Source organism: Sander lucioperca, chromosome 7, assembly GCF_008315115.2.
Source record: "Sander lucioperca isolate FBNREF2018 chromosome 7, SLUC_FBN_1.2, whole genome shotgun sequence".
NCBI lineage: Eukaryota > Metazoa > Chordata > Actinopteri > Perciformes > Percidae > Sander > Sander lucioperca.
The window spans coordinates 28,956,941-28,972,340 of record NC_050179.1 but is presented as its reverse complement, the minus strand read 5'-3'; the positions used below and the strand labels follow the sequence as shown (position 1 = coordinate 28,972,340).

At 40.9% G+C, this 15,400-nt stretch overlaps 1 protein-coding gene across 20 annotated transcripts in view; it reads left to right on the top strand.

The window, feature by feature from the left end:
- The window catches only part of col13a1 (collagen, type XIII, alpha 1), a 158,488-nt gene that overhangs the window by 117,731 nt on the left and 25,357 nt on the right, over window positions 1–15,400 (top strand). For 14 of the 20 annotated variants that reach the window (XM_036003701.1, XM_036003714.1, XM_036003711.1 and 11 more), the window contains 16 exons: window positions 5,890–5,925; window positions 6,014–6,067; window positions 7,205–7,291; window positions 7,423–7,449; window positions 7,536–7,571; window positions 7,673–7,729; window positions 7,815–7,838; window positions 7,929–7,982; window positions 10,092–10,136; window positions 10,321–10,455; window positions 11,379–11,450; window positions 11,662–11,703; window positions 11,804–11,854; window positions 13,364–13,390; window positions 13,538–13,624; window positions 15,068–15,103. In XM_036003701.1, the coding sequence (XP_035859594.1) occupies window positions 5,890–5,925; window positions 6,014–6,067; window positions 7,205–7,291; window positions 7,423–7,449; window positions 7,536–7,571; window positions 7,673–7,729; window positions 7,815–7,838; window positions 7,929–7,982; window positions 10,092–10,136; window positions 10,321–10,455; window positions 11,379–11,450; window positions 11,662–11,703; window positions 11,804–11,854; window positions 13,364–13,390; window positions 13,538–13,624; window positions 15,068–15,103 (870 nt within the window). The remainder of the gene's footprint in view (window positions 1–5,889; window positions 5,926–6,013; window positions 6,068–7,204; window positions 7,292–7,422; window positions 7,450–7,535; window positions 7,572–7,672; window positions 7,730–7,814; window positions 7,839–7,928; window positions 7,983–10,091; window positions 10,137–10,320; window positions 10,456–11,378; window positions 11,451–11,661; window positions 11,704–11,803; window positions 11,855–13,363; window positions 13,391–13,537; window positions 13,625–15,067; window positions 15,104–15,400) is intronic. The other 6 variants (XM_036003709.1, XM_036003705.1, XM_036003713.1 and 3 more) reach the window with 4 other exon arrangements.

Sequence of the window (15,400 nt, the reverse complement as noted above, 5' to 3'; positions counted from 1 at the left end):
ATGTCAAGGTCTATTTATGCTTGGCGAGATCACAGACGTGGCCACTGGAGTCTTCATGATTGAAACTTGGTTTACATTTATACATTTACGTATTAAGTGGAAAGGCACTTCAAAACTTTGTATTTTATTAGAGGAGCTGCTGTCTGTCTTACAGCTACGAAAAGTAATATACTGTAATTCGTATACATTCCATGTATTTATTACTGTCAGCACCACTTTGACTGCTGCTGTATAAGAGCACTTTGGTCTGCGTAGGGGAGAAGTCTGGGTCATAAAACACAGGGCTTTCAAGCAGGGGAGCAGAGTTCGTGTCCCGGAAGAAGTTAAGGGGTAAACACAAGACTTTCACCCAGGAAACGGGTCTTCGTGTCCCATGAGTACAACTTAAGGGGATCAATGTTTTAACCCAAACCACAATCTTTTTTTGTAATCTTAACGAGTCATTAAACTTAACTGTCCTCGCTGCGTGACGCTCACCTTTTGTCGGCTAAGCTCAACTGTAACGGCCCCTAAAAGGGGCATAACCTCACGGTGCTCTGTACCCAGCTCACAGTCATCTTTTGTCGGCTAAAGTTAACTGTTAAGACCGCTAAACTTAGTTGCCTAATGTCGTAGAATATCATACAAATTGTTGTGCATAAGTTTCAATACGATATCATACGAACCTGTTCATGAGATTGCAATGAGTTGCGCCAGGCTTTACCTGGCAAAGATGCACATTGCGCACTTGCACTTCTTGTCATTTCTTGTTTTTTAGGCTTGTCTGGCCTATATGGTTCTATTTTTAATTGGTTTTGATCCTATATATCTGATAGAAACATGTTATTGTTGATGAGATGTGGTGGTTATGTAGTGCGTCAAGGGTTTGGTTTTCTGCACTATTTGTTTATCTAAATGCTTCCAATGGGCCTCTAATTCATTGATATTATACAGTATATCTGTCCACTTCTATACGGACTACATACGGAGGATTCCCAGCTGACCTGCAGCAGCTCTTCTTTATCCATGGTAGCATGGAAGTGGAAGTAGCAGTCGCAGCCGTGCGTACGTGTGTGTGTTTTCTCCATTAAGCCTCACAGATGAACAGATGGGGGAAAGAGGAAGAAAAAGTCAAAAGCGGAAAATCTTCAAGGAAAGAGCATATTCGCTGGTATCCACAGGAAACAGCAATCTGGAAAGGCTTTTACTGCTTAATAATGAAGAGAAATTGCTTTTGCAGGCCGATCTTTCAAAGTTAGGGTACGGTCACCTATGGAGTTGAGACTTCCATCAACCCATGAGAAATCTGTTCTATATATAATCTCAGAGAGCTGGCTGCTGGCGCCTTGTGCCAGAGTGAAATAAATTGGGCCAGGTAGAGGTTTGTGGTATACACAAGAATCATTACTGTCTGCTGACCACAAATGATGACATTTCTAGACTCATGCTCTATAGTTCCAAAGCTCCCAGCAGGCAACGGGCCTTCATGTCTAGCCATGAAGTAAGCAGACACAACTACCACATCAAGAGCTTGTCCCATCTGTCACTTGTGAAATAGTCTATACAATACACTACTATGGTCTAGACTGATCTAATAAGCTGTGTTTGGAAGCAGCTTTGAATTTACTTCACCTATGGAAACAGCAACAGGCAACGGTGGGTTTCATGACAAAGGACAGTGTGTGCAAACAGTTGCACTTCTTTGACTGAATGAAAAGGTATCTCTGCCTTTTTTCCTTTCAGTGCCAATGGGAAGCAATAAGCTACCCAGCTGGAGGAAATATTATGAGCAGAGGGTAAGACAGCAGTTAAGTTCTCCAATCACCCACCGTGTTCTATTATCTTCCCAGTGACCATACGTCTGTATGCAGCACTATAAGTATTAGCTCTCTATCAGTAAATTAAAAGGAAAAAATGAATGAAACGGATTCCTATCCTTGAATGGACACATGTCAATTTTTAACAAAAAATATAGAAAAGCATTGTCTTTTTGAGAAATCTGAATCCCTGAGAACACTGTGGCATTTAGATTGGGTTAGATTCATTCTTACACTTTGGTCCAGAGCAATATACCAAATACTATTATTTTGTCCAAATATTCATGGTCCCCAGAGGATAATTCATTGAACATTACTCTTTGCTTTCCTCTCCTTTGGAATAATTATCAACTTCATATTCTATAACATATATTATACTCAGCACATTCTTGGTCTCAAGAGGATGTACCCTTTAGAACAGTGGTTCCCAACCTTTTTTCCTTGGCGCCCCTACTTATGTCTAAGAAAAGCTGAGCCCCCCCTCCGAAACCGAAGTTGAGGTAACTTTCCCTTACTTTCTTTTTTGATACAGAGGAGTTATCAGCACTTTTACGTTTCTCTGCCATGTTTCGTTCATAAAATAGTGATGCCGTGGCGGCAGGAAAAATGAGGATGATAGCAGCTAGCAGCTAGCAGCTAGCAGCTGACCTGATGACAGCAGGGTCCCAGGTTAAGAGGTCCCAGAGGTTTGACCTATTAAGTAGCCTACAAGTTTAAGCGAGAACAAAAATATATAGTTTTTATACAGACTTTTGTATACATTATATATTCTAGTGTATTATCATAATTTCTTTAACATGTGCAAATATATATTTTTTTTTTACCTCAACCTCAAACCAGATAAAGAGTTGCGCCCCCCCTGTGGTCTTTGCCACCCCCCTTAGGGGTCCCACTGCTTTAGAATGTGGGGGTAAAAATTACAAATTCAGAATAAAAATTACAGTGCTATCAGTATTGTGTGAGCAAATTTTATTCCCTCTGGTTAACAGTACACAGTGAAGCCATATACTGTATATAGAGTGTAGCATACTACATGTGTAGGGCTTTTATTGTGAAAGGTAAGAACAGAAAGAGTTGTCAAGGTTGAAAGGAGTAATAAAGTTAGTCGTCTATACAGCCTCCTGCTGTTGTTGGTCATTGTATTATGATCCTTATATTAAGTAAACGTAAAAGTCTTTATTCACGGTGCGAAAGCTCAGAAAAATCTACCTTGTCCCGAATAAAATCACGTTGCTTTATCGGCCCGTAATATTGGCATTCTGTGTGAAAGTACTCAAGGCAGGAATAACAGTTTGAAAAAATATATTGACGTGCAAATTATTTGCACGAAACAAACATCCCCGATGTGTAAAGACCTTAATAAGTAGCGGTCCTCAGTTGAGAGACAATTAAACTGCTTGGTCTGCTGTCTTGTAAGAGTAATGTGATGAAAACATCTTAAATTGACCTTTATAAGTTAGGCATAGTTGCTTCCCAGCAACCATGTGGTATTAATGTTTTTAGCGAAATACCTCATTTCGATATTTGCCATTAGTGACACTGGCTGACTAATAACTTTTAAGTGCTCTTAATTTGAAAAGAGCTTGTTATGAGCATACTGATATATTGGTCTAAGCCTAATCCTGTCCATCTGTTACCAACCATACTATTTTACTGTTTTGTGTACACATGTACATGAACTTGTACTTGTAAGTCATTATGACAACTCTGGCAGTGATTAGCTGCGTCTCCATGTCCTCCCTCTGGATCTGAGTGTGACAGGACGACTTGGCCTCAGTACAAACAGAGTGAAAACAAGTGATCCTGCAGCATCATTGGAAGATGATTGCAGTTCCTATAAGTGTGAGGGTGACTGATTGGTTCAAACCCATCTATCCATACTTTTCCTCTGAAGTGGAAAGCCTGTAGCTGCATGGCTTTAAGAAAGAGATCAGCATATTGATAAATCATGACATGGCATGCCAGTGTGACAGATCCATCTGGGCCTACACCCACTGTTTGTCACGGAAAGAGAGATGTTAAAATAGACCGAAGGACAAACTTTCCAGGACCAGAGGAATGCTACAAGCTGATTGGAGCAGTCATGGATCAAAGAGAGATGCTGTTTCCTGTTTGGGGCAGTTGGTTGTTGGGGAACGTTTCTAATGAACCCCTCTGTGAATTTAGAGCCATCACCACTCAGGTCCTTCTGAGGGTAGCGGGGATAATGGAGGTCCAGAAATGCTTTCATCTGACCACAAACTCATGTAGGCCAACAGACACTCTGTCCTGATGTGGTCCCTTTCCATCTCTGTCTTCCAAGTAACACATGAGGGAGAAAAGTACAGCCCTAATGACACCATTAGGCTATAACACTCTGATGTATGATTAGAACTGGAAAATAACTTCAGTTCCCAGGATACAGTGATGACAATATCAGAGAATGAATGTTGTTGTTTTATCTCAAAGGTTGCTGTAAAAAACAAAGTTGGTTAAGAGGCAAGCAAGCAGCAACTTCCATGCCTGAAAAGTGGAGCCAATGTGGAGGTGCCTTAAAGCTGCATTCTATCTAATTTCCAGCAGGGGGCGAATCCACTGGCCTAAAAAAGAAGTCAGTTTCTATACGAGTCTAAGGGGACCCTACTTCTGCCTTGATTTATTACCTCAATAAACATTTTCATAATAAATTATGGTCCCATTTTTTTTAAAATAGACAATAAATCAGGGGCTGCAGGGACATGTCAATCATGATAGAGGCTTAGCAATGCTAACCATGGCACTGTGGACATTACAATAGCGTTTAGCTTATTTACCTTAGCGTTTACCTTAGCGCAGCGCCATTAAAACCAAAGAGACCTTGGCTTTACCGTGTCATCCTCCCCAGCTCCGCCCTTTTGTCCAAATATGGTCACTTCTGGCTCTAAAATACCAAGATGGCGTCAAGCAAAATGCAAACTGCTGGCTTCTAAATAGCAGTCCACAAACAAATGGGTGACGTCACTGCTAGGTAGAGCCATTACGTAGTGTGTGTGTGTGTGTGTGTGTGTGTGTGTGTGTGTGTGTGTGTGTGTGTGTGTGTGTGTGTGCGTGTGTGTGTGCATGTGCATGTGTGTGTGGCGTTGTCTGAGTGTGTGTTGGAGCGAGTGAGAGAGTGAAGGTGAATGCAGAGTGATCGGTCTGAGCAGAGGAGAGTTTAAGTTAAAAGTTAACAACACCTCTTTCCAGCGTGTTTGTGACATCAAACGTGACCCACCTAATTAATAATTTATGTGGAAAAAGGTTTCACATGTGTGGTTTCCTTATCCTGTTATTAGTTATTAATTGGAAAGTACTCATTGATAAATGCTGGTTTATTTTGCATTCGGTAATTCAATATATTTGTATCCATGGAAGCACTCTGCTAACACAGTGGACAGTATACCAATTCCTCTGGGCCAAACAGGATTGTAGGAACTCCCTCTACCAGCCAGCTATGTCTGTGCTTGTGTGGTCACAGCTGTGACTGTTCATCATCTTTAAACCATCTACTCATTAGTCTGTAAAGAGGAGCAAGAACACAGATGAAGTAAAAGGCTTGAGTGTGTTTCCTTTCTATTTTTAACAACCAATTTCAGAGTGTTCATCATGCTGCGGCTGGCACTTGATGGATGCTAATCAGTCACAGTTTTTCATTTTACTGTATACATCTACATGAACAGATAGAGACAATGGGCTCCTCAGCCCTCTTACACAGGAAAAAACACCCAGACTGAAAGAAACACATTTTGTAGTCGTTTTGCAGTTTTGCAGTTTTGTGTTTTGCGGCTTAATACCAAGTATCACAGAGGATAGGTCAGATGTCTCTTTGTAGTCCTTGTGCATCTCACTATGGTTGTTTTGCATGTCTTCGTAGCCATTTGATTGACTTCCCTACAAGAAATATTATTTGTCCCTTCAGAGCTCCACTGGGCTGTGCCTCGTTTGCCCATTCTGTAATCTATCCATGCAATTGCATGAATAATTGCTTTCTACTGTATGTCTTTCTGCATGTCTTTTTCAATATCTCGAAATAAAAATCTACTGTTTTTCTTTTCTTCCTTTTACTTTGACCTCTATGCCATCTTGGCCATGGTAGGGAGAACCAGGTTTCATGGGCGCTCCTGGGTTAAAGGTAAAGTCATTTCTGAGCAGTGTGTTTGGCAGTTATTAAATACCCAATGAGATCAGCGGGTTGTAACTGTCTTTCTTCTACTGCAAAGGGCCAGGCTGGCATCCCTGGCATCCCTGGCATCCCTGGCAAGAGGGGCTACAGGGTAGGCCTGGAATGGAATGAGCACCCTAACTGTCTGCTTGTCCTTCTGTCAGTCATCCTTATTCCTCTAGTAACTGGATGTCTGTAAAATGATATGTTCATCACATCAGTGTTTTGTGTTTGTGACTGGCCAAAGCTCCAGTTTAGACTCAATGTGCTTCGTTTTACCTTTCTGTGCTGTTAGCTGTGCTTCACTTGGTGTTTGTTGGAGTGTTTTGGTCTTTACAATGGATGGTATCATTAGCCAGCCTAAATTACTTGTTTCAGAATTGGGTGTGCTAAGTCGTTTTTGTTGTACTGACAAACCTCACCATACTGTACCATTTGTCAGTCAACACTCATACATGCATTCTTCGATTCAGTCTGAATCAAAGAAGGATTGTCTTGAATGTGTGGTGATCTGTGGGAATGTACCGAAATGCTAAACTAATCTCAACTCAAATCCACTTTCTAGTTTACTAACCTGCTATTTCATAGATGCCAGCTACAGCTCACATTCTCATTATCTGAGTTTTATCTGGGGATCCCACCTTTAGTGTCCGATAAGGGTTTCTGTTATAGAAATTGGAAGATTCAGATAAAAGTAAAAGTTATACACAAAGATATCAAAGACAACTTTGAAAAACATCAGTATCCAGGACAGGATTAACAGCATTACACTGGACATCAAAATCCATATTTATCAGTCAAACTCCATTTCTTATTGTACGTGTCTGCAGTTGCAGTTCTAGACCATTTCAAATGGAGGGGCCACGCTGAGGCCACATGTGATTTTAGGGCTACCAAATATGTTAAGCACATACTGTGTTACATACTACCAACCCTCCATTGGTTTGGTTCTACAAAAGATTAGCAATACACATATGAAAATAAACACAAGAATACTCATTCAGTGTTAACCTACATTTTATGTATCACTGTACATGAATAATATCCCCCTCTTTGGGTATGAAGGTGGGGTTAAAAATGTATGAAAATATTTGCTAAAGTTAGGGGGGCCAGAGGGGGGTCGAGGCTTAATATTACGAAGGCACTGGCCACACTAGCACCCCCCCCCCTCAGAACCGCCACTGTGTGTCTGGTTAATAGTAATGGGTTGTGTTCCGTTCAGGTAAACACTGTTCTTTATGTATGGCAGGGTGAGAAAGGAGATCCGAGCATTGCAGCCCAGGGAATTAAAGGAGAACCAGGTTCACCAGGACTTCCAGGCCTAATGGGACCTAAGGTAAAGGGTAATAGTTTGATCAGTGGATAGACAGCTGCACACACAGCAATGCCTCCATCATAGATTAATAAACTAACACTTCAACAAAAGCTAGGGCTCATGGAAGTCACCATACGTTATTCCTCTTACAGGGTGACACAGGCGACAAGGGAGAGAAGGTAGGATAAAACAGCATTATGGATACTAACACAAGCTGAGAGTGTTTATGAGGATTTTAAGTGTTGTTCCTTCATTTATCCTCTAGGGGGAAGCAGGCCTTGAAGGCCCAGCTGGACCAAGAGTAAGTTGTCTAAACAATGACAAATAGTGATGGATAGTACACACGATATCTAATCATTATGTTCATGTTGACATTTACAAGTGGTCTTTTTCCTCTAACAGGGTCCTGCAGGCCCAACTGGGGAGCCAGGAAAGGCTGAAATCCAAAACAATGAAAATGTATGTAACTCATTAAGTTGCAACTTTATTACATATTTATGTTTTCATATTTATTTATATTGTAAAATGTAATATTCCTCCACAGGATATTCGCAACATACCAATGATGGTAAGTACTTTGTAGGGTTTATCATGACATGTGCAAACACATTGCAGTAGTACAAATTATATTAAATAACGTAAAATGTTCTGCCCCTAGGGCCCACCTGGATTACCTGGACCTCCAGGGACCCCGGGACTCCCTGGTACCAAGGTAAGATCTCAATAAGGTCTCGATAAGAGACATTTTAAAGTGACTATTGCGACGTGCGCACGGTTTTTATGTGTTATTTTATGTGTGTTTATGTGTTTGGGGCATGGTGGCCCAGTGGATAGCACTGTGGGCTTACATCAAGAAGGTTCCGGGTTCCGGTCATGGGTTAAAATGCAGAGAAGGAATTTCGCTACATGTATGTGTATGTGACAATAACGTACCTTTCCCTTTAATGATGTGTGTTCCATAGCCAGATTAACCTGTTAAGGGGCCTGGGGGCAACAACTGACTGTTGGCCCCCTATTCCCAGTGCTCAAATAACTGGCCCCAGGTCAGTTTTTGTGGGTAATTTCATTAAATGCAAATGTCTTTATGATTATGCACCATGCACCATGAGTATAAAAACAGAAACAATGCACGTGTAAGGTCTCCACACAGGGCTACTTCTCAAGACTTGGCCAAAGAATAAGGTTATAATGCAGGCCTGTTTTAGTTCATATTATATGTAAGTTGATTTAAAAACGAATATATTTTGCTACATTTACGCCTCGCGTTCACACTTTCAGTAACAGTTCCACATCATCTTCGGTCCAAGCTAATAACTCCCTGCTCTTACTCTGCTATGTTGTTTTTTCTCCAAAGTATTTTCTGTATTTTCAACTTATACATCCATAATTTTGAATGTCAGACAATCTGCTTCATGTTTACAGTCATGTGACATGTGTTGTCAGACGTGTTAATATGACTAGAGATCTGCTACGGACCTAAAACTATTGTGTGGACAGAGATAGTTTTTGTCTCAAAATGATGCTTAAAAATTGAAAACGTTTAAGTTTTATTAATATATTCCTTTTCACCATGGATGTATAAGTATCACGTAACAGGCAGGGAGTCGCAATTCCACTGTTGGGCCAGTATGTTCTTGCCATACAAGTTTACTTTTACAGCATAAGTTTTCTGAAAATCTCTTTTACAAAGCTATATCCATGTAAAATTGGTATTGTAACTGCAAATTCATATCAAACTGATATTGAATCGGAAATGTAATCGAGTAAGTATAATAATATATAATAATTTGAGAAGTCATTGGCGATACCCAGCCCTGTCAAGCAGTGCCGCCAGGGTGCCAAACCAGGATGCACCCTGAACAGAACAAAACGCAGGGTCGACTGGCAGAGAAAATGAACCTGGCTTAGGCTGGCATACCGGATGTACAGTGCTGGGATAAAGCCAGACCGCTCTTTCCGCTATCTATTTTGCAAGGGCAATGTCGCTGCATCCAGGGGTTTGCGCTGCCCAGGACAGTTGGGATTGGTTTAAAGAAAACTAGAGAGAAAAGAAATGCAGATTCCTCTATCCCAGAAAAGTAGCCAGACGATACTCCAATGTTGACATAGTAATATGGAGAAAGGTCTGTCAATGCGAGACTAAACCCAGCTCAACTCTTACCGCATTGCCATGCAACACCATCCAGCTTCATTGGCCAATCAAATACATGGAAGCACACACTCCTGGTGGATTACCTTGTAACATCAATGCTGTATTTCTACAGTCTAGCTTGCGAATATTGTGGTAAAGATAAATAATTGCTGCCATGATAATTTTTCAGTGTTGTAAAATCAGTTTGATAAAAAACTCATTTTTGTTTGACATCCTAGAGCTTTGCACCCCAATACTTTGCATTAGGAGCTAATATTGATAACCGTGTGTGTTCTATCACTCTATTACGTTGTACATAAGTGCTGAGTATCTTTTTAATATCGATTTATTCTTATAAATATATTTTTTTCTCTATTCCTCTTACTATATTTTGCACGATGAGCCTCAGGCAGATGCTTCATTGACTATAAAGATACTTGACTTAAAATAAATGGTTCTGTTACTCAAACTGGACTTTCAAGTTTCCCTGTACCTCAGGCAGCATGCCCCCACCAACACAGCCCCTTGCATTGTTTTAATGCAGGGATATTGTTCTGAACACCTGCTATAGAAATTGCAACTAATGAAATTACTAGAACGTATATTGAATCTGGGCCCCCTGAGGGGCTAAGGTCCTGGAACAGCTGCCTGCTTAGCCTAGTTGGTAATAAAGCCTCGGTGTGTCCTCAGGGTGAAGTTGGTCTGCCAGGTGCTCCAGGGCTGGACGGAGAGAAGGTAATACTTAGTTATCAGTACTTCATATTATTAGCCAGGCAATTGATGCATATTGTGATAGAAATCTATTAATTGTGATGACAATATGTAGTAATGATGATTTAAACTCCCATTTTAAACTTCATGTAAAATATGTCTGTTAGGTACAATTCATTGAATCAACCTTGATCTCTTGTGTTTTTAGGGACCCAGGGGAAAGCCTGGAGAGCCTGGTCCTGCAGGCCCAGCCGGTCCTGAAGGCCCCAGAGGGGAAAGTGGTGTCATGGGCTTTGCGGGACCCAAAGGAGACAAGGGAGACATGGGTCCATCTGGATCACCTGTGAGTGACTGTGTCAACCACACACCCTACCACACCACACCACTGCCTGGGCTTCCCTGACCAAAGCCCAAGTCCCACAGCTGTCATTATCCAGAGGGAAGGCCTGGCTTTTTCCAGCTGCCCTCTTATTATCTAATTAGAGGCTCACTAGCTTGGAAGGGACCCCAGGAATGACACTGTGTTTAACTTTTAATTCACTGTGGCATGGATCCCAAATGTGCCCCCATATAAAGGGCTATGCTATTTGTAGCCTTGTGATACTTTGAGAGCCATGTTCTTCTGTTTCCCATATATCTGCATGTTTGATACTACGTTACCTATTAAGGGAGACATTTATTTTACTCTTGGGTATACATCTTTTTTTTTGTTAGGGTTTGTTTTTGATGTAGGATGGGCAGCATTGCGTTCCTGACTGTAGCATTTCCGTACAGCTGGATATTGGGTTGTTAAAAAAAAGATTGTCACAAAGATGCATCTGTGGATGATGTATAGGTATGCTTGATTGTTTTAGTAGGGTCCATACCACCGAGGTGTGCAAAGCTCTATATTGTAATTGAAAGACGTAATATTAAAGTCCGAACCATCCAAAAAAAAAATGCTTTGACACTAGAAACAAACCGGACCTGGGTTGAGTTTGATCCGGAACGAGACTACCTCTTTTGGTCGGCCCAAATTCAGGCTCTTTGTTCCATCACCGTGCTCCGGGGGAGGTTTCACACCTGTAATTTTAGTTCAGATCAAACTGAAAAGCCCGAAAGTCCGGACCAAATGAGGTAGGTGTGAAAGCCCCCTAAGATTGGATGAATATAAAACTTTATTTGTCTTTTTTGCTTTGATTCTAACATGAAGATGAACTCATCAGTCCCTGAATTAAAACGCTCTGCCGATATCGTGATGCCCATCTCCCCTTTCTTGTTCTGTAGGGTTTAGATGGCCCTACTGGTGAAAAGGGGGCTTCAGGGGCCCCTGGCCCTATTGGATTACCTGGCTCAATGGTACGCAATGGTGCCCCTCATGCTGCATCTGTCTGGATGCAGTGTCTGACCTGGAAAAGGGGGAATAGTAGAAGATACTTTGTATTCACCCCAAATGCTGTGTGAAAATGTGCTGTGTTGCCTCATTTTCCATTCACGTAATAGTTTGTCTGACTAGGAAATATATTGACAATGTTGTGACTTTCTGTGTCTTCGCCTCCTCTTGTCACAGGGCCTAAAAGGTGCACCTGGAGATGGTGGAAGGTCGGAAATGGTAAGGGGTGGTCATTAACTTTACTTAAAATTAGAGCACAAGTTTGATGAGCAATATTTTCTGAGTTGAAACCTGACAGTGTTTGTGTGTCTGTGTTTAGATCTATGGGCCTCCAGGGCCCCCAGGACCTCCAGGACCAGTTGGCCCAGCAGTGAGTCAAAATTTCATTCAACCCCTTAACCTTAACACTAGCCCACGATTAAAGGCCCTGCACACTTGCAAAGTGGCTACAAATCTTATTCTACAGAAAAAGTCTATAATCATTTAAATTTTAATATTTTTAATTTTATTTATTTATTATTAGAATAATGATAGAAAAATGATCATCCAATATTCCTCCCATATCGTGAATCATATCCCAATCGCAGTATCAGTCAAAATAATCGATATTTCCTCAAATCGTGCTGCCCTACTCACTACACAAGTGAGTACAATAGTATATTGTACACTGTCATGATCGACGACTGGAGAGGAGGCTTTGAAAGTGCACAATTTGTGTATTTATTAACAAAACGACACCAAAACATACTCAAACTAAAATACTAAAAATATTATTCACTTTAGGGCAAAATACCCTCAAACAATTGAAAACAGCAACCTTTCAGCAAGCTGCCCATTCCTTCTCTCTCGCTCCCCTTCTCCTCAAGCCCTTTTAACCCAGCCTCACCCACTTGGCACCCACCACCTGTACCGGTGGGCAGAGGGTGAGCCAAACTGAAGAAAAACAAGACACTTGAATGTGGAAAATACCATACCATGTTTCCTAGTTCAATTCAGTTAATCATCTCAGCTGGACTTGTAGCCGTTATGTTGTTGGCTAGTTTACTTTAGAATCAAACATCAGATTTTATAAACTACATGTGTTTTGTGTGCAGAAATCTTAATGTGTAAAGTAACTAGTAAGTAAAGCTGTCAGATGAATGTAGTGGAGTAAAAAGTACAATAGTAGAAGTAGAAAGTGGAAAACAAAAGACTGAAGTAAAGTACTTCAAATTTGTACTTAAGTAGAGCCCGATATTATCGGCCGATATTAGGCTTTTTCCAAACTATCGGTATCAGCATTTATAATGGGCGATAAATGAATATTTAAAAATCGTGTTTGACCCTTTAACTTTCATATCTTAAGTTTGTATTTTTATACATTTTATTTATCAGAACTTTAATATATTTTGTTATATATTATGTTCCTCTGTTCTGTTGTGACAATAAAACTAACTTACACAACAAAGCTTAAACAACTTAAACAAAGCTTTATCATATTATTTTAGTGAGGACTCATAAATAACTACAAATAACTAATGTTAGGGAAATCTGTTTATGATTTGTTACGCATTTCTGGATTTTATTTTGTTATATATATCAGCCGATATATTGGAATATCGGATTTTTAAATCACCAAATATTTGTATCGATATCGGCCTTAAAAATGCTTAATCGGTCGGGCTTTAACAAGTACAGTACTTAAGTAAAGGTACTTAGTTACATTCAACCACTGCTGTTCACTACCTGTTCAGGTTCTCCAATTCATTACTGCAAGCTATTTTTCATGTGGTTTAAACTTGTATTTGTACTATTGATCTTTTGGGGCTCAGTGGTGTGCACTGGCAACAAGTGAGTTACAGTACAGACTGTGTCAGTAAACTGTTTTTGTTCCATCCAGGGAGCTCAAGGATTTTCAGGGCCTAAGGTGAGATATTGTTCCTATATTGTAAAATAATACCTACAGTACCAGCTCCTGGTTTTATTACATCTGCCACCATTCATACATACATTCTACATCATAGCCATTCAATGTATGACAGTGTAAGGGATTTTATCTCACCCTGTCTCTCAGGGAGAACCAGGCATAGGCATTAGAGGAGAAAAGGGAGCGACGGGTCAGAAGGGCGACAAGGGAGACAGAGGCCATCTTGGACTTCCTGTAAGTACACTGTCTGTTCATAAGTCTCAGAGCTCTTTCTTTTATTTGTGTTATATCCTGTTTTCAACTTTTCTTACTTAATTTTGATACTTTTAGGGATAATATCACTGCTTCAGTGCAAAAACATTAGCAATACGCAAAATCAACCTTGAAGTTTAGGATTTGTAACTGACTGATGTTTCATGTCTCAGATGTCGCTTCTATGTCATCATAATCCTGTTAAAATGTTGCATGGAACGGTGGATTGTGTCAAAGGAAGTAAATAATTAACATAACACTCCAATTCTAAACATTTTGCTGGTTTTATTGCACATTTTTATTCAAAAATCTATTCAAATGTTTGGGCTGTTTTATATGTTCTTTATACTCTTAAAAATGGTATCTGTCACTTTGGGTTTCTATTCTTTGTTCTTGGATTAAACTTGCATTAAGTCATTTATTTACACTGTATACAGTCGCATCAGGTAAAAAACGGATCTTCTTTGGTCATAAATTCACAAGTTTGTTCTATTTCCTCCTATTTGAGTCACGTTTACTAAAACTACAGTACGATGAGCAGCTGTTTTAATAAATAACTGAACCTTTTTGAGACAATTGAACTACATATTTTGGAGCCTTTTTTTAAACAATTTTCTTGAGTAGGGCCGATGGGCTTTGGGCTGAGAGCCACAGACAGGATCAGGCTGTTCTCATGAACTATTTGTACACATAGCTACAAAAAGTAATGCTGTGTAATTCAAATGTGGTCTACATATTTATTACTGTATGCTTCACATTGACTGCCGCTGTACAAGTCTGCGGAGATCCGTGTAGGGGGGAGGTCAGGGTGGATGGGTGGGTCTTAAGACACAGGGCTTTTGAGTGGGGGAGCAGAGTTCATGTCCCGGAAGAGGGGACGAGGGAAAACACAAGACTTTCACCCAGGAAACGGGTGTTTGTGTCCTGGGAGGACTACTTAAGGGGGCCGGTGTTTTAACCCAAACCAAAAACTTTTTTTTTTCTAAACTAAACTTTTTGTTGTGGTGCCTAAACTTAAATGTTGTCGCCGCAGGACCGTCACCTTTTGTAAACTTAATAATTAGTAATTTTGTGGGATATCATACAAACCTTTTTATGAGAATGCTTTGACAGGGTAGAGAAGGCAGAAAGTATTAAGAGACAGACTGGCACATTGAATGTGAAAACAGTCCTAGCGTTACTATGAGCCATGACAGGGCCGTAGACTTGATGAGCACTGAAATAAATGACTCCCATCTACTGTCACTCACTTTGCCTCCACCTCCACCACTCGTCACCCTTCATTTGTCATCATCTGAATGTGTTTTTGAAGTCACATGAGTCACAGCTTCACTCCCCCCCCCCCCCCCTCCCCCTCCACCTTCCCACCCGCCCCCCCTTCTCCCCCATCATCTCTGCTCTCTAACTGTGTACAACGCTATACAGGGGGCTCATGGGTTAGACGGCAGACCGGGTCCAGTGGTGAGTGGCGCACCCCCCCACCCTTCTACTCCTCTTCCTCTTCCTCCTCCTCCTCCTCCATCCTCCACCCCCCCGCTACAGCTTGCTTGATGTCTGCTTTGTCTGCTTGTCATGTCCGCTTGCTTTCCTGCTTCCCATGCTTGTCATGTCTCTCTTTCTTCCTGAAGCAGCTCTGTGAGGACAGGACTGTTCAGGATCGGGTTCTGAGGATTCACTGGCATGACGACAAAAACTAGGCAACTCTACGTCAGCATTTTGCTCCCATGGTTTATATTGACAACCCCTGCAGAAATACTT